This window comes from Pithys albifrons, chromosome 1, assembly GCF_047495875.1.
Source record: "Pithys albifrons albifrons isolate INPA30051 chromosome 1, PitAlb_v1, whole genome shotgun sequence".
NCBI classification, from domain to species: Eukaryota; Metazoa; Chordata; class Aves; order Passeriformes; family Thamnophilidae; genus Pithys; species Pithys albifrons.
Genome location: NC_092458.1, coordinates 85,406,289 through 85,430,373, shown reverse-complemented (window position 1 = coordinate 85,430,373; position 24,085 = coordinate 85,406,289). Strand labels below are relative to the sequence as shown.

Here is a 24,085-nt window from a genome sequence, read left to right as displayed (position 1 = left end):
ACTGTATATTGTATGGTGTGCTGGTTTTGGCTGGAAGAGTTAATTTTCTTCACAATAGCTAGGTTGGGGCAATGTTTTGGATTGTGCTGAAAACAGTGTTGATAATAAAGAGATGTTTTCATTAGTGCTGAGTGGTGCTAAGTAGCGTCAAGGCCGTTTCTGCATCTCCTTATCTCCCTGAAAATGACAAGGTTGGGGTTGCACAAGGAGTTAGAAAGAGACACAGCTAAAACAGCTCACCCCAACTGACCCAAGGGATATTCCAGACCATATGACATCGTGTTCAGTGTATAAAGCTGAGGCAAGAAGGAAGAGGGGGACTTTTGGAGTTACGGTATTTGTCTTTCTAAATAACCATTATGCGTGATGGGGCTCTGATGTGCTGCAGGTGGCTGAACTCCTGCCTGCCCATGCGAAGTGGTGAATTAATTCCTTGTTTTGCTTAGTTTGTACGTGTGTTTTGCTTTACCTATTAAATTGTTTTTATCTCAACCCACGAGCTTTCTCACTTGTACTCTTCTAGCTCTCTCTGCCATCCCAGTGGTAGATAGAGAGCGGCTGCGTGGCTGCCTGGCATTCAACCACAACATCTGGCAGGTATGATTTGGGGAAGGGTAAGGCCTTCTGGATCGTGAATTTCTAAGTCATATAATTTTGTCACAGCACCCCGCCCCACACCCTACAGCCAGCAAGTGGCTAAGATTGGGAAAGACGTGTTCTTGCAACCAACAGAGGGATGGGGATCAATTAAGTTTACTGAAAAGGTGCCGGTTAACATTTGAAGATGAACTAAATAGCAGCAATTATCAGTGTTCTCACACCTGCTTAACGATTTTTTTTCAGTCTTTCTGGAGCCAACAATGCTGTTTACACACTTGAATATCATCTGAAAGCTTTCCATGCCACCCCGTCAAGGGCAGCTGTAGGTGAAAAAGTTGAGTTTGTGACTGCTTTTCACTAATAATTCTCTGGAAAAGGAGACGGGTATCATGCCCTACTCCTTCAGAGGTGCTTTAGGACAGGCAGAATCTTGCTGAGAATTCTCTGGGACTGGCTTGCAGAAAGATGCTGTCTGTAAGAGCAAGGGTTGTGATTTCCCTGCTATTGACCTTCACAAAGTAATGTTAACAAACACTACCAAATTTGGCAGTTTCCTTAGACACATAAAATTTTTCGGAGACCATCATTCAAAGACAGACCTTACTGTCAGGGGTGATTCTGGAGTCCAAGAGCCTGCTGCAGTTCCAAGGGGCAGGTAAGCAGCTTTCAGGGAGTCCATTGATGTCTGCTATATCAGGAGCTGCATTCTTAACGTCCTGTGTAAAAACGTCAGAAATGCAGCTTCTGTTAGATGCAGTCCCTCAGCCACAGCCAGCCAGAGGGTCACTGGGGACTTGGTTTCTTTTCTGGTCCTTCCTTAGTATCTAAGCAATGGCTTGGCTGGATCTTGGGGCTCACCCAAGGCAGAAGTCCCAGTGTTGTAACTGGTAAAAAACTTAATAGTTCAAACAGCCCAGCTGTGAAAGGCATCCTGTCAGCAGATGGACTTCCATCAAATGGGAGAAATTAATTCTAGCCTGGTTATAAAAGAGATTCACAGATCTGACCTGAGGTTGCTCTTCAAATCTTTGGACAGCATAAAGATAACATGGCCTTCACAGGAAAGAAAAGACTTCTTTAAAAAAAAATATTTTTAACGTCTAATACCAGTGTCATGATTTTGGGTCCTTCATGCCTCTTGACTATTCACTATCAGCCAATATGCTGCTGCCCTCTTATGATGGGCCAAAGGAAGAAACATGTGGCAACACTTAACCGAAAATTTCCCAAACTCTGCTAGCTCAGCATTTGAATCATGCAATGTAGTTAGATAACTAAATATGTTTACATATGCCTGTAGGGAAGAGCCTATTAAAGCAAAAATCATGACTTTTATCTGCACTGGAGAGAAAACTGGGGCACAGAGCCCTTGTTCATGGGCCACTCACAAGAAACATGGAGCTTGTAAAACATCACTGCAGGCCATGTTGACACGGAGAGCAAGGAATCAGGTTGCTTGCACCAATCTACTTGCTTTATGTTTTGTCCGTGGGCCAACAAAGGCTGGAACTCAGTAAACTAAAGAATAAACCCTGGTGTACATAATATAAAATAGATCTAATTTCTTCTGTTCGGGTGGGGTTCTCTGGATCACTGAAACTACATCTGCAGCATTGACAAACCGGAGTGTTGACACTGCAGAAATACTGAGAAAGCACAGTGTATTCCCACAAGCTGTAATACATATGAAGAGCTCCAAATGATCTTACAGCTTGATCCTAGAAAGAGTTGCTGGGGAGGCATATCCTATTTGAACCTGGAGAAGTCACTGGTACACAGCACAGCCAGGAGAAACAGTAGTCCTAACAAGAGATGTAATGTATCATAGCCAAAAGAGCTTTTGCTGGCATGGACTTAGTTACTCTTGAGGAACTGATACAACTTTTGTGCAAGTGTGTGTCTGGAGGGATTTGTTACCTCTCCACCAGTTTTTGTAGTAGTACCCATTTACCTGCGTAGTGTTTCACATGGTGATGTTATTCAGGCATGTCAAGGTAAAAGAGGAGACTGCCAACACTGGGGAAAGGCAGAGTCCTACTTAATTCTACAGCCTCTAGAAACACTTCCTGAGCTATTAGCAGTCCTTTCCAGCCCACCTGCTAAAATTCCAACAACAGCTGCTCTGCATGTTCCCTACAACTACATGTGTTTACCAAACCTGCATGCAACCCAGGCTGATCAACCAGGGGATGTCCAGACCTGTGAAGGAACACTCCATTTCCACAGAACACTCCCGTGGTAAATGCAGTAACACAAACCACAGCATGCAGAGCAATCCATCTCAGCCCCAGGGCTGTTTTAGCAACAATATGTGTTTCTGCAGAAAGCTCCCTCTACTGGCAGATGTCCATCTCCTTACCTCTGGAGCAGAAACATGAAACAAAACATATCCAAGCAACAGAGGTAAGCTGCAGCAAGCATCTTCTGCAATCATTCTGCAAAATCCTGTATACCTTGGATATTTCCATAGAACTAAAGATTGCATCTTAAAAAACAGTAAATGCACAAGCTGCAGATTTCAATGCTGAAAGACAAGGCTTTAGTATCTATGACTTTTGTAGGTGTATGGTTCAGCTCTACTTTTCAAGGAAATTGTTGAAATTAATACTATTGGTAGAGAATTACCAAGAATTCCTACAAACTGATGTTGTGATGTGAATCTCCAGTCATGATGAGGAAGGGATCTCTCTTCTGTAATACAGAGGGCATTTCCCCCCTCTTCCAGGCCAGATTTGCAACTTTTTCTACTGTTTAGGGTTGGCAGCCTGTATGCATGGATGACTCAGCTTTTATTCTTCTTCTACAGGCTCAATCCTCCACTCTCTCGTTCCTGTACCTATTGTACTCGCCCTTGGAAGCAGAGAATTACCATGTTGGAAAATGAAAGGGGTTATGCCTTGACACTCACACAAGCAGGTTCTGTTCAGCAAGGGACCTGTAGCAGTTTGAACCTGAGCAGTCAGCTGTCAGTTCAGCTAATTATGCTCGCTGGGAGTACCCACTGAACCGCCCCCCTCAGACAGATGAAGGCTTCAGTGGTGTACTGTACTTTGAAGAACCTGAGATTAAACCCAAACCACATAATTTCTGCTAGTTTAGACTATGGCTATTAATGGGAGCTTGGTTCTGTTTTTGTTTCAGTGCTGGAGGCAGGATTCAGTTACTGACCCAGACTTCTGTCCATTTGAGGTTAGCTCAAGCACCCCAAGAGAGCTGCAGCCTCCATGAAGCAGGATCCTAGACCTCTAATTGTGTCCTTCTTGGAGCAACAGCAGGTTACCACACAATCTCAAAGACACTTTCTTTTGCTCCTACCCTCATTCTTCAATACTTCTTTTGAAGCATTAGTTTAAGGATACTACCAGCACATTACAGGGCTGCCCATTACTTCAAGCCAGCAAGCTTTGTCCTTTTTCCCAGCACTGGACCAACCCCCCCCCCCCCCCCCCCCCGCTAGCACTCCTTTTAAACAGTTGCTTGATCCTACTTCTGGGAGAAACACAGTAAAGTTACTTCATTCCTTCTTCCCTTGCTACAGGTCTAACCTGCGTAGAATAACATTTCTCATAGCAGTCTGTTTCAATGCAAGCTCGTGGCACAATTTTAGCAGTAAAATAAATTTATTTTCAATTCAAACAAATTGGTAATAACATTAAGAACATTCAGCAGAAACAATTTAATAAAAGACAACATGCACATAACATAAAACATGCTTGATATCACTGCAAAAAAAAACAACAAAAACCGCATACAATGAAACATTCTACAACAATAAATGTTTGCATTTTTTGCAGAGAAAGCTCTGATTCAAGACACAGGGCAAGGATCAGAGGTCACCTGCTAAACAGGCAGCAAAGGAAGTTGAGTCTTGAACAACAAACAGACCTTTACAACATCTTCTCGAAGCTGTGGCATTGCACACTGCCCTCAGTGAATGAGGTTTCATCTTATCCACATGCAAAAAAACCAACCAAACAACACTTTTGCCAAGAGTTAGCAATGGCTAACTGGCTAACACGCAGTTTTAAACTGAAAAATAGCCCAAGGCAGCAGGGTGCTGAGCTTCTCCTCCGGTGGTTAAAGCAGGAGAAGGGGCAAGACAAAGAAATAGAATATGTATCCCTGAGCCAAGACCCTGGAAAGCCCATGAGCGAACACAAAACAAGAAAGCAAGAACTACTTAAGCATGAGACTCATAACCACTCTGGGTCCCCATGGGGTGCCAAGGGACCTGGCATTGGTGCTGTATAGAAGAGCTCGATAATGGTGTGGCAGTGTCAGAGGTGCTCTGGAAGCCGTAGGTGTCTTCTGACTCCAGGCTGACATAATCCACATTGTCAGAGTAGCTGTGATAGAAGTTCATTGGCTGGCTTAATAAACCCACAGCTTGCTGGGTGTTGCAGCTTGTTCCACCTTTTCCAAAGAGCCCTTCATCCTCCACAGCCATGAATGAGTACAGGCTCTGCCCATTCCCGTAAGTCTGTCCATTGCTGTAAGCCTGGTGCATGTTGGTCATAGCCTGAAGGTTTCCGCTGGCACTGACAGGGAAGCTCTGGTGAAATGTGGGGGTTATATCCAGGTATGCAGCCTGACAAACTCCATTCTAGGAGAGACAAAGAAGGTTGTTCAGTAATGCAGAGCACCACATCAACTGCCCATTCTTTCGGATGGGTCCTTCCATTTTCACCCGCCTCTCCTCCAAGCCAAACAATAGCACTCATTGTTCCCCCACAGACCAGTAAATGCGGAAGATGGCAGGTTCTCAAATTAGTAATGTTCTGCTCAATGGGTCTGAGAGCACCATACTGAGAAGAAAACCAGTAAGTAGCTTTGCTGGCACTCTTCGGCTGTATCATTTATAACTCAAAACTAGGAGATAAGTAGGCTGGAAACAAAGCACTTTCAGTGCCAAGCCAAGCTTAAAATAGATGCCATTGTAAGTCCTACTGCAATAAATGCTACTGGCTTGGTAATACCGAGTCCTGTACATTGTTTGAATTAGCATGTTGGACATTGTGCACTTCTCTCCCCAGATTGAAGGAGCCATGCCTGGTGGTGACGGGGAAATTTACTCACCTGTGGTAGATACATCCCTTTTCCCACCCACTGGCTCTCCTTTTGGCAACGTTTGAATTTCATCCGTTGATTCTGAAACCATGTTTTCACCTAAAAGTGATGGGAAAAGGACATAAGAAATTAGAAATTCATTATCAAACTTTACTACACATCCTAAAGATGTTTTTCCTTTTGCTTGGCTTTTAATACTCTACATAATTTCAGCAGCTAAAAACAGGCAGCAGACAAGATAGCTGGGAAATCGCAGAACTGACACTCCTACTTCAAAAATTCTAGCCAAAAGACAGGCCAAGTCAACTGCAGAAACAGCTTACACAGCATCATCTTACTGCTGTGCCAAGATCAGTACTCAGGACCTCAGGAGCGAGTCGTTCCTTCAGTCAAGACACGAGCAGCTGGTGAGGCAAGGACCCTTTCACTAGGGAGAGGCCCAGATCCACTCTGACCAAGAAAGGTAACGTGCATACGCAGCAAGTGTCTGACTTTTTACATCCAGAGATAACACATGTCCATACAGGACAGTAACCTGACTGTTCATAGCCCTGCTTTGCTGCTCTGCGTGCCCTTTCAAACACCTGCATGGAGTGGGTGGATAGCGCTTGAACCAAACACAAAAGGAAGACTGAGTCATAAGTTTTGACACCCTCTTCTCTCTCACGTAAGCAATAGCACAAACAAGATAATGAAAGAAACTTATCTCTGGGGTCTAAGAAAAAAGAAAACCACCCAAAACTCCCAACACTTGGCTTGCAAGGTCACTTCATGCCGAGTGCAACTCAGCTGCTCTGAGCAAGATGGTCACCTGCTTGTAGGTGAGGTCAAGGGCAGCAGCCAGCTCCCGAATCTGCTGAGGGCTGAGGTACTTCTGGCTCTGGAACCGCTGGTGTAGGGCTCTCAGCTGCTCCTGCGAGAAGGCTGTGCGTCTCTTGCCCGTCTTCACCACACCCTTGCCTTGCGCCTTGACATTCTGGAGAGAGGAGTGGGGAGATGGGCTGGCCGCTGTGGTGGGGCTAGTGGCAGAGTCAGGGCTGTAGTACTGGGTTAGCGTCCCAGAGGTAGAGGAAGCTGGAGAGTCATCTGATGAGAGAAAAGAACTGGGGTGAGCAGAATCAGGCGGGAAAGACTCAACAACTTCAAAATCCAGTTTCTCGGGGGAACTTAAGGCTGTAGTTGCCCTGGGGATCCCCAGGTGCTCCGCAGCCGTGGGCAGCGGGCACAGGCAGCCCCGGGGGCAGCGAAACCGAGACCCCCTCGCTGTTCGCCCCTCTGTCCCGTCCCACCCGGGCAGAGGTGCCACGCTGGGGCCGCCGGCAGCAGCGCCCAGCTCTCACCACTCCTCCCCACGCATCCGCGCCGGGGCAGGAGGCTGCCCGCAGCACCGCATCGCCCCCCATCCCGCAGGCACGAGGGGCACGGGACACAACCACCCCAGCCGAGGGCAGCCCGATCGCTCCGCCGGGCCCGTACCTGAGGGGCTGGGCGTCTTCGCCGCCGCGGGCAAGGGGAGGCCGTCCGTCGTCGGAGCCACCTCGGCGGGCACGCTGTCCGTGTTCCCTTGAGAGAGCAAGTAGTAGTCCCCATACGGGACCGCGCCGGGGTAGGGCAGGTAGGACGGCATGGCCAGGTGGGTGCTCATGGCCGGGCCAGGACCCCCAGCCCCGAGCATGCGGTGATGTGTGGCGGAGGCAGCGGGCAGCCCGCGGTCAGGTACCCCATTGGGCGGAGGTGGGGGGGGCGATGTTTTAAGTCCTCCCCAGCCTGGCCTTGGCTGGAAGGTATTGTCATAGCCATTGTCATGTTAAAAGTTGGTTGATTGGTAGGGAGGGACTTTGGGGGTATTCAGTGACTGGGGGAGGGCTGGGACACGCAACTTGGCCCCTAGATGACACGGTGGGGATCAGTACACCCCTTGCTGCTAGTGGGGGGGAGGAAGAGCCTTGTTTTCCCCTTGGGGCAAGAGGGCCTTACCAGAGTCGCCTGGTGAGTTGAACAGGGCTTCGCAGACACCCCCACCCCGTACTTAACACTCTTTCTCTCTACCTCCGCCTCCTCACCGGTCTCCACCCAAATACAAAGAATGGACCCAGAGGCCGCCGCAGGGCATATGGAGATTTTGTGCGTCTGCATTGCAGATCGCAAACCATCACTGCAAACAGATAAGCCCTCCATCTCCCCGCCAGTGAATCCGGACGGGGGGCAGGGGGAACGGCGCTACAGAGCGGTGTCTCTACTGCTGGGAAGAAAGCTCAAAGACAGCCAGGCTGCTTCTCTCCGAGGCTAGCCCAAGGCTGTCAGGCAGTCCTGCTCTGCAGTGGCGCAGAGAAGTGGCACTTCACTTTTCCCAAATTTCTTTCCCCAGCCATTTGAACTTTTAAAAGAAAAAAAAGTGACAGCTTAAAAAGAAAAAAAAGTTCTTTGTGCAATGCACCAGGGAGAGGCAAGAATCACCCGTTCAGATTCAAAATGAAACGAACACTGTAGCTGTAAAAAAGTCTTGTAGATCTTGAATTTGAAGTCGGGGCCTAGAGACTTCTCGGGGAAGATAAACTGCTCCCCTTTCCCCTTCCAAACATTACAAATTACTTTAAGGAAATTAAAAACTTATCAGGAGGATTTCACAGCCCAGGGAGTTACAAAACCTGGAAAACCACATGGGAAGTACAAATGAGGGCATGTGATTCATTAAGCAAATTCTTCACCTCTACCAGTGCAAGGAAACAGGACACAAGCACCTACCTGTGTACAATGACAAGATAGTAGCTACTGTCACGTTGCAAAACATCTTTAGAAGCTGACAGAGAGGGCCTTCTTTTTACTTCCATTTATCACCTCCTCCCATTTTGAGTCATGATAAGAAATGAGCTCCAGCTGGTACCCTGAGCCAGCTGGAAGGGTTCTTGCCAGCCCACTCGATGGCCTCCTAACTAATGGTGATTTCCTTTCTCAGAATCCGAATCGGATCCAGTCAGACAGATGATTAGGAACGGGCAGAGAGAAGGAAATTATAATCGGATGAGAAGGATGACATACAGAGCTAGAGCCCCGATCCTGCTTCTGGCCCTGAAGCAAGCAGTGCCAGTCCTGGGGCTGCCCCGGGCTGTGCGTTTTGGGCAGGCCACTTGCTCGCTGCCACCAGTCCAGATGCGTGCACGGAAAGGGATTATCTCTCGGACGAGAAGCCATCGTACTGCCCTTTGCGGCACAGGGGGTCGTCGGTCCCCATGGTCCCCTGCTGACAGGGCTGCCCCGGGACACACGTGATGCCTGTGAGAGCTCTCCGAATTCACCGAAACAAGTCCTTTGCAAAGACGAAGAAAAACGCAGGGTCTCTACAAGGCACAGCCACTGCGTTCGGTCGTCCCAGAAGTTGCAGAAGCCCCCGAGTCACCTGAGGGGACACGGCTGGCGAGGACCATCCGCGGCAGAGGGGTTTGAATTTTACAGAGCGAATAACACCGCCTTCGCCAGCAAATCCTCCCTCGGGGAGCTGGGTATGAGCGTGTGTGTTTGGAAACGCTGCAGAACTGCTCACAGTTTGCAATTTTCATACACAGACCCCTTTTCATGTATAGATCAGATTCTGTTCCGCAGTTAGACCCGCTTTATAGTGCACAAGGAACGTTTTTTTATTTTTTTTGGCCTGTGTTCATATTTTTTCATCCCACTTGTCCTCCATTCCCTTTGTTTTTATGCTTTAACCAGGAAATCTCTTTTCTTTGCCATATAATCTATTCCAGTGAGAATAATTTGCTCCATCTCGCCAACCATACCTCTAATCAAGTGACTTTAACATACGTCATTGTGAGTGAAACAAGACTCGTGTGAGTGTATAAAACCATACCATCTAAAGTCACAATTTATTTAGGAAAAGAAGTCAAGTTATTTTCTCCAAAATAAACGATACACATAAAAACACATTGGGAAGATAAATCCAGAAGTTACACAGATACAGAGAATGTTATGGGAAACGTGATGTGGATGTTTGGGAAGCCCCCCAGGGTGATCAGGTCTGGAACATCTGCTTGTGACACCATCAGCCTTCAGACTGGCTATACTGCCTATGAAAGTCTAGAGCTGCTATTCTTTAAAACAATACCTGTTGAGAATGACTCAGAGCAGATGCAAATATCCACTCATGTTTCTTTTGGAGCTGTTTTCAGCTGGAGCAGCAACACAGGTCAGATTTAGTCTAATCCTGTTCTTGCCAACAGGGCCAAACACCAGAAGCAATTTCAGTTTTGACCCAAGGCTATGTCCCCCTCTCCCTATAAGTTGGCTTGTTAAGTATGTGGAAGTGAATGCAGCCACTCATTGGGCTGTAGCATGCCCTAACAAACCCTTTCTGTAGCACTTCAGCAGCAAAGATAGAAGCTCATATCCAAAAACAGTCTTGGCATCTTGTCCTAAGCAGGGTGAGACAGGACTGTTTTCATGTTTTCATCCAGCAAGTTCCCCCTACAAAGATCCCCCATTATTCTCAGTAAGGGAACTCCTTCACAGGACTGGAGCTCAACCCTCCTCTGAAGTGATGCAAATACATCGGTGTACATAGGCTGGAGCTGGGGAAACGGTAAATACTGTAAATCCAGCTCTGGTGCTCACACCACTGAGTCAGAACTGCTATGGGTTCCTACCTCAGAGTATTGCTAAACTCATTTACACGAACGGGATAATGTTACAATAGTAGAAATTGTCTCAAATTTTACATAGATTAGGTTCTCTTCTGCCCTCCTCTAACTAGCTCTAATGTGTGTCGTTGTATCATTCGGCTCGTGTTCCTGGGGCTCAGTGAGGTGTCAGGCTGCTGGCTTGGTATTAGTGAACAGGAAACCACGGCCTGAGCCCTATTGCCCCTCGGAGGTTTTCCTGAGAGCCATGATCCTGACAGCAATGTGTGTGGTTTGGGAAGGCAGGTAGAAACCTCTGCTTGTGTTTTGTTGAGCTTGTCTGAGCTTTTCTCCCAAGCATGAACGTTTGATTTTATTATTTTACTTTTTGTTCTAACTGAGTATTCCTCAAGTTCAGTGTATGAAAACACTCCTGCCCTGGAGCCCCCAGTATTCACTCAGCTCTTGGCTCTGGACAACCTGTCCCCTGTAGCTTGGTCGTAGCTCACAGTCTGGACTAAAAATTCCAGATTGTGGAAGGAAGGGAATCAAGAAAGAATAACAAAAATTAGACTCTCATTCATATTAAAATAGTTTTCATTTCTCTTGACTTTAGGGGAGCAGGTAGAGAAAAGGACAAAGCTTTTGCCTCTCACTGACAGCCCAGCCTCTCAATGCCCTGAGAATTACTGGAGGATGTGGCCCACTGTTAGCAGTGGAGAGGCAGACTGGTGCAGAGGAGCCATGATACAAAACAAAGTGACTCCCTGAAAAGGCAGAAAAGCTAGGTGTAAAAAAGCAGGTGGGAAGCAGGTTATTGAGACAACCCAAATTTCTGGGATTTCATGGGTCTGTTCTTTAAGAATCGTTCATCCATGCCTGCCGTGTGCATGATGCCACAGTGCTGTAAGCACTCATCTCAACAAGCATTCCTTACCAGAGCTCGTCAGCTGTTAAATGGAACAGTCTCCCCAGGGGAAGTCTTGTGAGTAGCTTGGAGTCAGGGTTATGTGAAGTCCTGGGGAATATGGGGAACTGTGCATATCGGAAAAACCCTTCCAAGCATCCTCTCTGTTTGAATCCTTTCCTCTTCCACCTAGCCCTAGTGTGGTTGTTTCCACAGGCTCAGTTAGAAAATGCTTTCTATCATCTCCCCCTTAAAGGGTGGGGGAATAGCAAATCCTGTGTTTCTCACTGTACCAAGGCCATATGCAGCCTCAAAATATGAACCATCTCTCCCACTCTCCTCCAAAGGATAATCTGCATGAGGCATGTTGTCCTTCATTCTCCAAGCACACACCACTTATGAACTTTGAAATGACACAAAACCACTTCTTTTTTTTTTTTTAATTTTCCCCCTGAGGCTTCTTTGTTTTTCTTCCACACTCTGATAGGGACAGTTTCCTACAAAATCCATTGTTGCCAGAGCCTTCGGTTCAAGTGGGACACTGAAGAGGTAGCTAAATTTCATGCTCTCTCGAATTCACTGTCTATTGTGGCACTTACTTTCTTCCACATCTCTCATCTGAAGAGGAACCCATATATTGTCACCACTGTAAATGAACATCACAACAGGACTAATGAGGATTACGTGCCAAGTGGGAGACTGAGATTACACTTGCACAGGCCATAAGTAGTCTAAGGACCATAACTGCTGCTAACACATCCCACCAAGCAAGTTTTTCCAAGTCAGCACATACTTTTCAAGCAGATCACTGTGTCAAAATCTAGGCTATCTGGATTTTTTTAAGCCCCTCGAACTCCCTACAAGAGCAGTTCACCTGTGAGGCAAGTGTGCCGATTAGAGGGAAAACCTGGACTAGGAAAAAGGTGCTCATTTTTCAAATCTATTAGGGGCTGATACGGATCCCCTTGCCTGGCCCTTGCCCGCGTCTCTAAAATCACTTCTTTTCTCCAAGACTGGTTCTTGCACATGCATTCATGAGTGATTAGCAGGTGTTTGAGCATGAGGCTCCCTGGCTGGCCACCTGCTTTACATCTGAATAGTAGAGCTGGTAAGCCCAGGGCTGTGGAATGGGATCTGCAAATGGATGTTGTCTGGGACTGACGGAAGAAAAAGATTTACCTGCTTTTGTCTGACAATATTTAGTGGCTGACTTGGCTGAGATGGAAAGAGAAAGAGACAAAGAAGAGACAGTGAGAGGCTGGAGCTTTTTAAACTGGGTGTAATTTGTCTAGGAATTGAATCCAGTGAAGAGTTAAAGCTGAGGAGAATGTTGCCAGCAGCTAGCGGTGTAAAAGTTAAAATTATCTGTGCTTTATTATCTTTAAATTCTATGGAATTCCTGCTCCTATTAGACTGTGAAAGCACACTTAGGGCAGCAAAGAAAAAAAGCAAAGAGACTGTATTATGGACTGCTTCTTTTCCCTGGGTGCAAGGTCAGGAGAAGTCACAGAATCATATAGTGAAAGAACTCCAGACCCCAGACTATTGTGACAAAATAAAAATGCTTCTCAGGCATAGCTTAATTATGAGGGAGCCATGAACTGTCTGTTGAGAAAAACATTTTGCTAAAAATTGTTTTTCTAACCCCAGTTATGTCCTTCATGCAAACTCTGGGGCTAACATGGGCCTGAGAACAACTTCTCTTAACCTCACTCATGACTATATCACTTTACTATAGCTGTAAACAGCCTAATAATAGTGTCAAAGTGCCTGCAGATGCAAAATAACCTTGCAGAGTGTTGCATGGCTTTGGTGCAAAGGTGCAGGTGTTGACTTGTGATCCAGCAGGGCTCTCTGACATGGCAAAACCTCAGATTGTCGCTCTTCACTCACTGCACCAATCAAACCTCCCCACCTCTCCAGCAGAGATGGTCAAGCCAGATGTAATTCATCTCTCCTCAGCCACTGCAGTCCACAGACAGCATGTTGATGCAAAGCGCTGAAGATTTCAGTTTCTATCAGTACCCACCCACTCTGTGAACCTATGCATGGGCACTATTTTTCTGTGATTTCATCTCCAGGGGATAGGTGTACACTGGTCCTCACAGGATTCAACATCTGTTGCCTGCATGTGTCCTTCAAGTACTGACCTTTCAGTGGCTCAAGAGAGCTGCTTGGAGCACCTGAAGCAATGCTGAATGATGCAGTCATGCAAATGCCAAGGGCTGCTGGCAGCCTGCTTAACAGCAATCTGCTACAGCACCAGGAACAGGAGGAAAAGCAAATTTTCAGAATCTGTCTGTTCTATGTAGCATCCTCTTCCTAGCTTTAAAACTTCCCATATGGTGAAACATGTGAACACCTAGTTTCAACCTCCTGAAGTTAAGGCAGAAAGAGAGGAAATCAGTCCAGTAGCCAGGTGTTGATTTCTGTTCCCTCTGTGTGACCAGGAGAATTGCTCAGCAGGGAGGGATTCTGGTGTCATGACAGTAAAAATACACATTGACTTGGGTAGCACTGAGGTTTGAGTTTGTTCTGTGCTTGTAAAAGTGTATCTGAGTGCATAATTTGACCCTTTATTTGTGGCAATACAGACGTTCCAGGACAGAGGAAAAAAGTTAGATATAGTGAGAAAAAGATGAGCCACATTAAGCAGAGGGGAGGAAAGAGAAAAAGAGAACAGAAAACCATTTTATTAGGTCTAGGTTCCTAGATTGCCTTCATCTATGTCTGAGCATTTTCCGGTGAAGTATTCAGTGCCCTGACTCAGATCTGCCACTTGTGGTTCTTTGTCTCTTTCTCATCCTCTCCACAAGGACGCAACTGTATGTGTTGTGGAGAAATTAATTTTAGTTTAGCAGGCTTGGTTTAGGACTTGTTCATAGCATGCTCACAGTTGTTTGTATCTGAGGTGTATGTTGGAGATGTGCACCTTTTACTTGAAAGCAAAGCAGTGAGATTGGGATGTAGCACAGGCTTATTATGGTCCCTGAGACAACTCTGCTTCATGCTTAGACTAGATTTTCCCAGGGTTAGAGAGCTCCCTGCTATTAGTGAAGTGAAACTGCTGAGATCAGTAGATGTCAGCTTGTGACTTCAGAGCTGTAAAGAAAACTATATAGGCTGGTCTGAGACAATTGGGTACATTGAGGAGATGGTGAACTGGGTTGTTTCATACATAAGGGCCAGCCTCAGTTAGAAAACACAGCTCAGATACAAGAAAAACAGGGGTGGGTGAAAGACACTCCAGTCCTGTCCTTGTGCTGTAGTTGACTGACTTAAGGGGCTGCCTATGCTGTTTGCTGACTGATATTGGGAGGGAAGGAGAGTTTCACTTTATATGAGTTGTCAACAGAAGGATAACTGGGCTGATCCAGTAGTCTGGGGAGCAGTGCACTTAGAATACAGTAAATGTCCAAGCTAACTGGGGGATCTCCACCATTCCACTGTCCTGAGTCCGTCACAAACCCATGTTCCAGCAGACTCAGCTCTAAGCAACTTTGTGTATCAGAGAAAGACCCTACCTTACCCCAGGGACCACTGTTCCAGGGTACATCTCCAAATCAGAACTTAACTCTGTGGTTTGATTATGGATAATGATGGAATTTGGACAGTTTGAAGCCAGAAAGCTCCAAAACCCTGCTGAGATGTTGGTTAGACACTCTGGCAGAGACCTGAAGGAGTGGTATCCGAACAGCAAGCAAATGCAATGTGATAATATTGGGTAGTTCTGTGGCAAAATGATCTACCCATGACCTGGCTTGGCATGAACTAAATTACTGGCTATGGGGAAGGACTGAAAATAAAATACATCAACTCTTCAGTATAACTGACAAAAGAAAAATCCAGTCTTAATTAGTTGCTTCCCACAAACAGGTCACTGCCTACCTCCCCACCCTCAAGAGTGCACATAGCAGTGGGAAACTGCTATGACTTTTGTTTGTTTTTCCTCCCCACATGTCAGGAATCTGAGGCACAAGGCTGTGTGGTGGCACAGCCATCCTGCCAGGCCTGGAGCAAGCACCAGGCAATTCACATCTTTGAAAACTTGTGTTCTTAGGCTGAGCAGAAATGAAGATCTGTATTCTGTGTAAGTGAGGATTACATGCTGGCAACACCTCCTGTCCAGACTGCAGTTTGTATTTAGGGAAGGAGTATCCAGGCCTGTGACACTTCTGCTTTCTGTGCCCCAGCCTTGGGCACCGCACAGTCGGGCATGAGGCTGTTTGGGTTTGTTGCATACGTGCCTGGACAGCGTCTGCCACAGAGCTTGGCTGGGATGGATGCGCCCCGCCAGAAGAGCAGGGTAGGAGCTAGCTACTCCCTATCCCAAAACGCAGCTACAGGGAGCTACGGCGCTTGCCTTGTGTGCTCCTGTCTTGTGCTGCAGCCCAGGGAGAAGGGCATCCTGGCCCTACCCGGACTGGAGCTCAACTCCCCCCAGACCTCTGAGGGAACGCCATTTTAGGCAGTGAGTGAGTCACTTCACATCAGACCAAATAACCGCGATGACCTGAGGACGCCGCTCCTCAGGGGGTTCTGCGTTATGCGATCTGTTCCATCCCACTTCTAGAGAGAAAAAGGTATAACTCTCTCTGCAGCCCAGCGCCGTGGCGTGGATCCCGCCCTGGCTCGGGGTCTGTGAGGGAAAGCCTGGGACACAGCAACGGGTGGAGAAGAACCTCGAGGTCAGCCTTTTGCAGATCAGGTCGCATCTGGGAAACCTGATTCTCCTCCGCCCCGGGACGGCAGGTTGCTGGGACACGTCGCGGGAAGGCTGAACTCGAGGGGCCGGGCGGTCTCTCTCCACCGCGGGCTCTCCTCTGCTTCACCGTCCGGTGGCCACCGAGCGGCAGCAAACAGTCGTGACGGGAGCGGCGGGGAGGCTCCTGCAACCCTTATCCCACCTCCCTTATCCCGCCCTTCCAGCCGACAGCGGGCAGCGAAGGAGGGGGGGGGTCCATCCTACCCCGCTGCCCCAGCATCCCCGCAGCCCCCGAGGGGGCGAGGGCCACTGTAGCCCCACCGATGTCTTCGTCGTCGCTGAGTACGTGCCATAAGACTCCCAGACAGCGTTGTGAACCCGAACAAGATATGCAGTGGTATCAGCCGTAATAGCACATAAATCCAAGAATTTCTATTTTCTCAGTTTTGTAACCAAAATAAAAACTTGAAAACACAGATGCTCCTCCTGCACAGCGTTTCTTGTGCCTCTCTGCAATTCTTTTGCTTGATTTCCCTTATTTAGGTTCAGAGCAAACACCTGTACTTTGGGCAGGATTTTCTGTTGGTGGCAGCAAATCCCAGACACAACCTCTATAAACTGGCATTTGCACTGGCACCAATGTAACTGGCTGCAAGCTGGCCTGGCTTAATCAGTGCAAAACGCACATCTTTGCTTGTCTGTGTAGAGGGAGGGAATATCATCCTTTCTAGGATGACATGCCAAACTGTAACTGTTGTTTTTGCAAGGGAAAGACTGAATGTGACACTAGAAATCTTGCAGAGGTTCTGTCTTGGCTGTTCTGTTCTCATTGGTAGATGAGATATTTCTGTTGTGTTTCTTTCAGCATTACACAGTTACCAGCTCCTGGCTTTACTGTAGGCCATTCAAATCCTCCATGGATGCTGTTTTTGCTGCCTGTGCTGCCGGTAAGTAACTCGTGCACTAGAGTTTCCACTAGACAGATACCTGCACAATAAAGGCCACAACTGAGAGAAATTCCCCATGCAAATAAGCCCTTAAACTAAAACAAGTTCTGAAGATGTTAATCTGTAGATGTAAACCTCGAGTGTATGTGGTCTAGTTTCTGGAGGGCTCATTAGCCTGGGAATCAAGCAGGCTATACAAAGTGAGGCTGAACTTTCCATCTTGTAGGATAATATTGTTGCTAACAATTCCCAGCAGGGCTGGGGCATAAGCCAAAATCCAGGCTGACAAAGATTAAAGGCTTCAGTTGCACTAGTAAAAGGATTTCCTTTCCCTCCACCACCTTTCATACTCTCCTGATCTGTGTCCCCTGCACATGGACTGAGTGAGCCTTGTAGCAAGGACTATCTAAACTTTTCTTTCCCTAGCACTGACAGGATGGAAGTGTGGCTATCTCTGGTCTATCACTGATCTCTCCTCAGGATTTTTTGCTTATTCTTGTTCTCCGTTGTATTTGCTTTCATTTCTATCCTGCATTTTTCCTGTTAATTTTCTTCTCTAGATGGTCTGCCATTTTAAATTCTTATCTTCCTATATTTTTTCCTTCATAACTCTATCTCCTTTTTATGTTTCCATGATTCTGTGTGATGTGCAACAATCTGCAGCCACTAACCAAAGCAAGCTTCATTTGAAGACAAACATAAGCCCTAAGAGAGCTGATTTTTAAGCACTGACTGCTTGCAGTTGCAACCGTAGTTGCCACCAGATATAAGGATGTGAGCATCATTTTTATCTTTTTTCATGGAGAAGGAGAATTCTTTTGTGATTTTACAGTCCTCCCTCATTATTGTCCATTTATATCATGGGAATAGTTAGGTGCCCTCAGCATGTGGGGTATTGGCGCCAATAAGGACATCAGTGCTGAGAACTTTCCACGAGCCACATTGCTGCGATTGTTTCTCTGGCATGGTGGAACTCTCTCCAGTCAAACTAGGGAATAATATCAACCTGGCAGCTTCATCTGTTTTCCAACTCTGCGTCCTAAATCACAGTCAGATTGCATCACGCTTCTTCTGCGTGTTTGAAGGAGCCAAATTAACAATAGCTTTTTAATCTCCCACCTCCAGCTGTTTCAATGCTTGCATGTGTGCCAATGCTCTTTTTTTTGTGTCAAAATATGTTGTATCTTCGAAGAAAGCCTCACAGGTACTCCTTTCCTGCCCAATGGTAAGGATGGCAGGATCCCAGGAAGGTTCTGTGGCTGTAGCACAGTGAGGTTTAGGAGTTCATAGATATTCACTGTTGAGGGCAGGGCAACTTTCCTACACTGGAATGTTGAATATCCATACCATTTTCAGTGTGCCATGGACACTAACCAGCTCAGCAGTCCCTTTAGCTGCAACAGTGCTCACACTTTGTCTAAAACTCAGAGACTTGCCCTGGGGAACTGTCCTACCCCAGTAGTAGTAATGGGCAGTAGGGTTGAGGGACAACAGAAGAAGAAATGGTATGAGCTCTACAGTATCAATGTCCGATACTATATTTAAGAAAAGCCTCAGCCTTCTGAGGAAGCTGTCAAAAAGTAAAATTCCAGCCTTGTGTGGTCAGCACTATCATTCATTCTCCTCAAATAAAGACAATCCACTTCTGCAGCCCTTTGAGTTGCTTTCTATTTTGGAGACACAGCAGTGCATGTAAGAATGATAGTTGACCTGGCCAGGATTGTTTGCCTTTCACAGAGAAAGTTTGTTTGTACAGAATCAAAAGGTTTCCGTGGAAAGACGGAGATTAGCTGGGTAGCCATTCTTGGATCAGACTCAAGTTCATACCTCTTTTTAAGCCTGGCTCTGTGGCATCCCAGCTGCATGCCACAGGCTATCAGCTGTTTCACAGGACAACACAGGATGTGGGGTAGAAGCCAGTGAGAGTGGGAGGGAAGGGAAAGAAGGACCCTATTTGTGCTGTGAGTCAGAATAAAAGCATCTCATTAGAGCAATGCTTTTCAGGAAACCGAACTGCTGGTTTATGGCCAGCTGTCTTCAAGCTTGGCTAAAGTCAATCAGGGAAGGTATTTCTAGGAAAACAGAATTTCCCAGATTTGTGGTACCTGATTTTTTCATATAGCATTTTGGGTTGCTGACATGCCTGGTTATTTTTTGCCAAAATCCATCTGTTCCTTTGCAGAACTGCTCTCCAAACTAGTTTACTAGCTTCTGCAAAACCGACTGAATTAGAATTAAATATTCAAAAAAATCTATGAATGAGACCATTCATCCTGTCTTTCCCGATAACAGAACTGCAAGAATGGTAACTGGCAGCAGAACAGCAGTAAGAAATAACTGGGGATAGTCCTTCTGCAGTCCTATGAACAATTTGTGCTGTAGTAAGTGGAGTCATCCTGCTTCAAAACATCTGCAAAAGTATGATGCAAGCCCAGAAAGCAACTTGGACTGTTTGGGGATTTGGGCTTGAGTCTATTTCACAGCTCACCCTGTTCCTTCTTCCTTCTTCTATTGCTACAAAATCCCAATATAAACACAATCTGTTGTTTGAATGCAAGATAAAGCTATCCTGGCTCATGTTGTATTTTTCTAAGGCTGAAGACTGGGACAAACTAGGGTCAGGGAGAAGAAAATGAAGTTTTCTTCCTCGTTCTGAAGCAGAGCAAAACCCAGAACCTAAAGAGTTATGTAAAATAACCCTTAAAAAGTAGTTAAGACAGGAAAGTACCCAACATTTAAACAAGCCAGGCGAAAAAGATAAGGCTTGAGACTCATCCAAAACAGGACAAAATATGCATACCTAGATATATAACAGAACAGACTGACCTGAAGAAAGAAGATAAGAAATTCAAAGCACCATTTTTGGCAAAGACCCATCCTAAAGTCAGCAAAAACCAAGCAAAGTTGAAAAGTTCACTGAGGATGAGGAGCTGAGATATGACCCCTACCAGAGGAAGTAAGAGGAACCCCCACTGTAATATTCCTCAAAAAGGATGACTCTGCCCCAACTCCGCCCGAACTCCACCTGTTATGAATGTTATAATCAAGTGTTGCAATAACGTGAATATGTATGCAGAAATGATGTACCCTCTCACTAAAAATATGTAAATACTGTGGCTTTGCACTGTTGACTTTGGAACTCTGCTGTCCGATGCTAATTGGAGAGTTCCCCAATGTTGCATCAATAAATACCTTTTGCTGTTTATTGACCAAAATTATGTCTCTAAACAGTTTTATTCTTCCTCTTTGGGCATCAGTTCCTTGTCTTACAGTAGATTTCACTTGAATTGTGATTTTTCTTTCCCCTTGCCTTGGGCTTTGCCAAACCGTTTTGTTCTAACATCCCCTGCACAGCCACCATGCCCTTAACCAACCTCTCTGTTCCCATCTCTCCTTTAACCCATCTACAACACACTGCTGCAGCTTGAATTTTCCTTCCAGAGATGCACAGATTCAAGAGAGGGTATGGACATATGGTGTCTTAGGGACAGAGATCAGATGCAAACTCCACTACCTCGATACATCGCCTCTGCTATTCTCACATATCTGTGTCTGAAAAGAAGCCTCATTAGGCTAGAAGAACTCATGAGGGTTGAACCACAGGGCAGGCAAGTGTTTCCCCAGAGCTACTGGGGCTGCTGCAGCAAAAGGCTGTCTGTAAGCTGGAACAAAATGGTACATTTTTAGGCTGGGGATTGATAACAGGCAAAGCTAGCGTGGCTTAGTTGATGCACCTTGCCCTGAGTTGGAAGGATATAATAAGCCTAATATTTGTTCTGCCTGTTTTGCTAGAAAAGCATTGTAGAAATACTAGTTAATAACATGTTCTGTTTTAGTTACCTGGACCAAAGTCTTCTCATCATAGAAAATATTATGGAGTATATAAAAGAGACCACTGGGCTATGAATCACATAACTTAGATCTTTAAACTAGATATAGGAAGGCTTAGAGCCAGGACTTTCTACACTTGAAGCAGCTAGATCATCGAACAGAGAAAAGTAAAGAAGTCATTAATATGTATAATTCAGTGTTGCAACCATGCTTCTAAAATGTATAAAATGGCTTGCTTTGTATCCTCAAGTCGAGCTAGTGTGTCCAGCGAGAGCTGGTTATCTTCCAGCACTGCAATAAATACCTTTGCTGTTTAAAGATAAATTGTCTATAAACAGTTCCTTATTCTGAGGTTTGTCAGCTTCATAATAGGAACAGCAATGGCCTCAGCATGCTTAGGCAGGCTCCCCACTGGCTGTGCCAAGTGTGGGCTATCCCAGAGGCAATAGCAGGCATCAATCCTGCCTAAATCTTCTTAGCTCTGCTGGCTGATTCCTCATACTGCTGCGCCAAGGTTGTGCAGGGAGCTGTGTGCTACTTCTGTGGTGTCATGGAAGCTGGGTAGTGCTGAGGGCTGGACTGGCTTCTGTTACAATAAATGTCTCCAAGAGATTCCTCTAGTAATGGAAGGGCCTTGCAAATGGACAACTAGAGCAGCATGGAGATGTGTTGTACCCCAGCCTGGCTTTCTTTGCCTTTGTCTCACTCACATTCTCTCTTTAAAAGAAGAGTTTCCTTGGCCAGCTAATTGATGTGGAGTAGCCAAAGGCAGTACCACTATTCAGGGCAGTTTCTCAGCAGGAAGAAGTGTCCAGATAGTGCATGGGTGATGCAGAAAAAAGAGAACCTTCTTTGAAGAGTGAGGGACAATCCTTTATGTTATTGAACTGCTCAGGCAGACTTCCTTCAAATACCAGTTTTCAAAAAAGAAGCTATTTCATTGTCTTCTCCCATTATCAAAACTCTTTGAAAATCATTAGGGAAGCATATGCTTAGTAAATCAAGGAAACAAGCTTAATAGCAGGGATAAATAATTTTTCTGTGGTATTTATTTGCCTCTTGTTTTTTGAGCTCTGAACTGTCCTTCCTGTTCTTTGTCCCATGGGCCTGAACAAATATATAATGTCAGATGAGTGGCTGTGACGCAGGTCTGAGGCTGGAGGGGCTGAGATACAAGAAAAGACTTCAGAATCTGACAGGAAAGGTCAACAACATCCAAGAGGCTACAGAGAGATGTACTGGGGAATGCTGTAGTTTTTTGATACCCTGATTCTGGTGACAATTGCCTCCTATAAAGCTGCTGGCTTGTATGGATTCTCCCATCCTATTCAACTGTGAGGTGATAAAGGCTCCTTAACAAGATTCATAATAGATGTGAAGTCACAAAGGCCCAGCTGTTGGTGGACCAGCATCTAATAGGTGCATAGGAAATATTCCCTGATATTCTGCAAGCTTTTAAAATTGGAAAATAAATCACAAAAATGCAATTATGTTTTGGCTTCTATTTCATTGATTAATAAAGATAAGGAGCAGCATAATGAATGGGATAAATTGAACTAAGACATTATGACTCATGTTCCATGACTGAGCTGTCAGAACAAGAAGTTTTTTATTTCTGGTTGAGTTACCGACATGCTGATGATCTCACATCATGTTTTTCATTCTCATATCCAAGGTTTCACTGAAATAACAAATATGGCCAGAATGCTTAAGAGGCAAAATGACTGTGGGCACTTCAATCAAAGTCATCGTTTTTCTTTTTTTTCATTGGCTGTCTACCAATCTAGTCACCTAACTTGTTTTATTTATAACCCCATCAGACCCCTGTAATGAATAATGCTTATTAATTACCCAGCAGACTCCTGACCATTAATGCCAGACCCAGGCACTGCTGTTGGTGACTAGTAGGTGCTGTGGATTTGTTCCAGCTCAGGCATGGGTCTACAGCCATTTTCTGGCAGGGCCCTGCAGACTCCTCCTAACTGTGATTCTGTTCCAGCATATTTTTGTGCCATGACCTGCACGTGGGTAGCTGATGATCCAGGTGGCACTGAGCATGGCTTGTGCTGTGCATTGTGAGGGTGCACTCCTGTTGCAGAGAGCAGATGTTTGGGCAACTTCTCAGAAATTAACTGGCTGTTTCTGAGGGCAGACACTATCCCATGACACAACCTTAATTAAAGACATCCCATTCTGTGGTGAAAGGGCTAAAATGTTAACTCAGCAGTTCATCAGGTCATTTTCATTCAGTTCTAGGACACCACAGCTGCAGGAGGAGGCGGTTCAAGCCCTGGATGTTTGGAAACTGAAAGTCCTCAGCAGCCAGTCTTTAGTTGCCAGCTCACTCACAGAAATTTAGCCTGTGGCTTGACAAGATGATGTGGAGCTGTCACAGCACAGCAAAAGCATACTGCCTCCAAGCTGTGGAAAATCCAGATTAGCATGCCACACTGCTGTTACAGTACACAGGAGGTGATGAAGCTTGGAAGACTGAAAGAAAACCTGACCTAGGAAATGTCATCTTCTTGTATCTCAGGGTGCTAGTTTCATATCCCTGTGTCATGCACTAATGCTATTTGCATAATGGAGAGTATTTGAGTGGGAATCACAGGTAAATTTATTAATCCTAAGAAATTATAGCTGTTGCAGTTTATGTGAGTGTGTGTCTGTCCACTAAGGACTTGTGGGGTCACAGATACAAGCCATATGGTCTGTGGAGCTAAAGGTGAAGAATGAGAAATGGCATCTGGAGAAGAGATATAGGCATTGCTTAGTTTCAGCCCGTCACATACTGCTTAGATCTTTGGAGGAAGCTGTTGACAGGCACATTCTAAGAAAGAGAGCTGCAGTTTAAAACAGTACTTATCCTATCTCTTTACTTTATCTCAGGTGATGTTTATTGCTGTCAGAGCAGGGTCACCAGAACGGATCATGGAAACAAACACATATCGCACATTATCCTGCAGGAAGCTTTCTCATCAAATCTCCACTGAGCCCATTACAGGCTAAGTGCTACCATCTTATTCTAAAAGTGTCATGCAACTCAATCTGAAATCTACAAAGAGGACTGTTCCTCAGTAATGTTTTTCAATCAAAATTAGGTGAGTTTATCACAACCCTGAGCTTCATGAATTTCCACCATGAACTTCCATTTGTGTTCTGTTTCTGTGAAAGAAGTGCATTCCTAGCAGATATCTCCTGGTAGTATCTGTGTTACTTTTCAGCTTTCAGAAAGTTGCATTGTTGCCACAAATACTTAAAATGCATTTACAAACAGCCATGTAAAAATGAAAACACTGGTCATGCACACCTTGACATCCTTTTCCAAGCCACACACAAGGTTGCCCATCAGGTTAGGGTGGTGTACATTGGTTATCCAAGATCCCACAGTCCCTTACAGAGAGATACAGTT

At 45.7% G+C, this 24,085-nt stretch overlaps 1 protein-coding gene across 1 annotated transcript; it reads right to left on the bottom strand.

Annotated features, from left to right (window-relative positions):
• Positions 1-4,267: 4,267 nt before the first annotated feature.
• On the bottom strand, positions 4,268-7,422 carry LOC139679769 (homeobox protein NANOG-like). Its single transcript, XM_071571806.1, has 4 exons — positions 7,144-7,422; positions 6,479-6,753; positions 5,677-5,766; positions 4,268-5,203 (listed from the first exon to the last, which is right to left on the bottom strand). The coding sequence occupies exons 1-4, from the start codon at positions 7,340-7,342 to the stop codon at positions 4,781-4,783; spliced, it is 987 nt and encodes a 328-aa protein (XP_071427907.1). The 5' UTR covers positions 7,343-7,422; the 3' UTR covers positions 4,268-4,780.
• Positions 7,423-24,085: the final 16,663 nt, after the last annotated feature.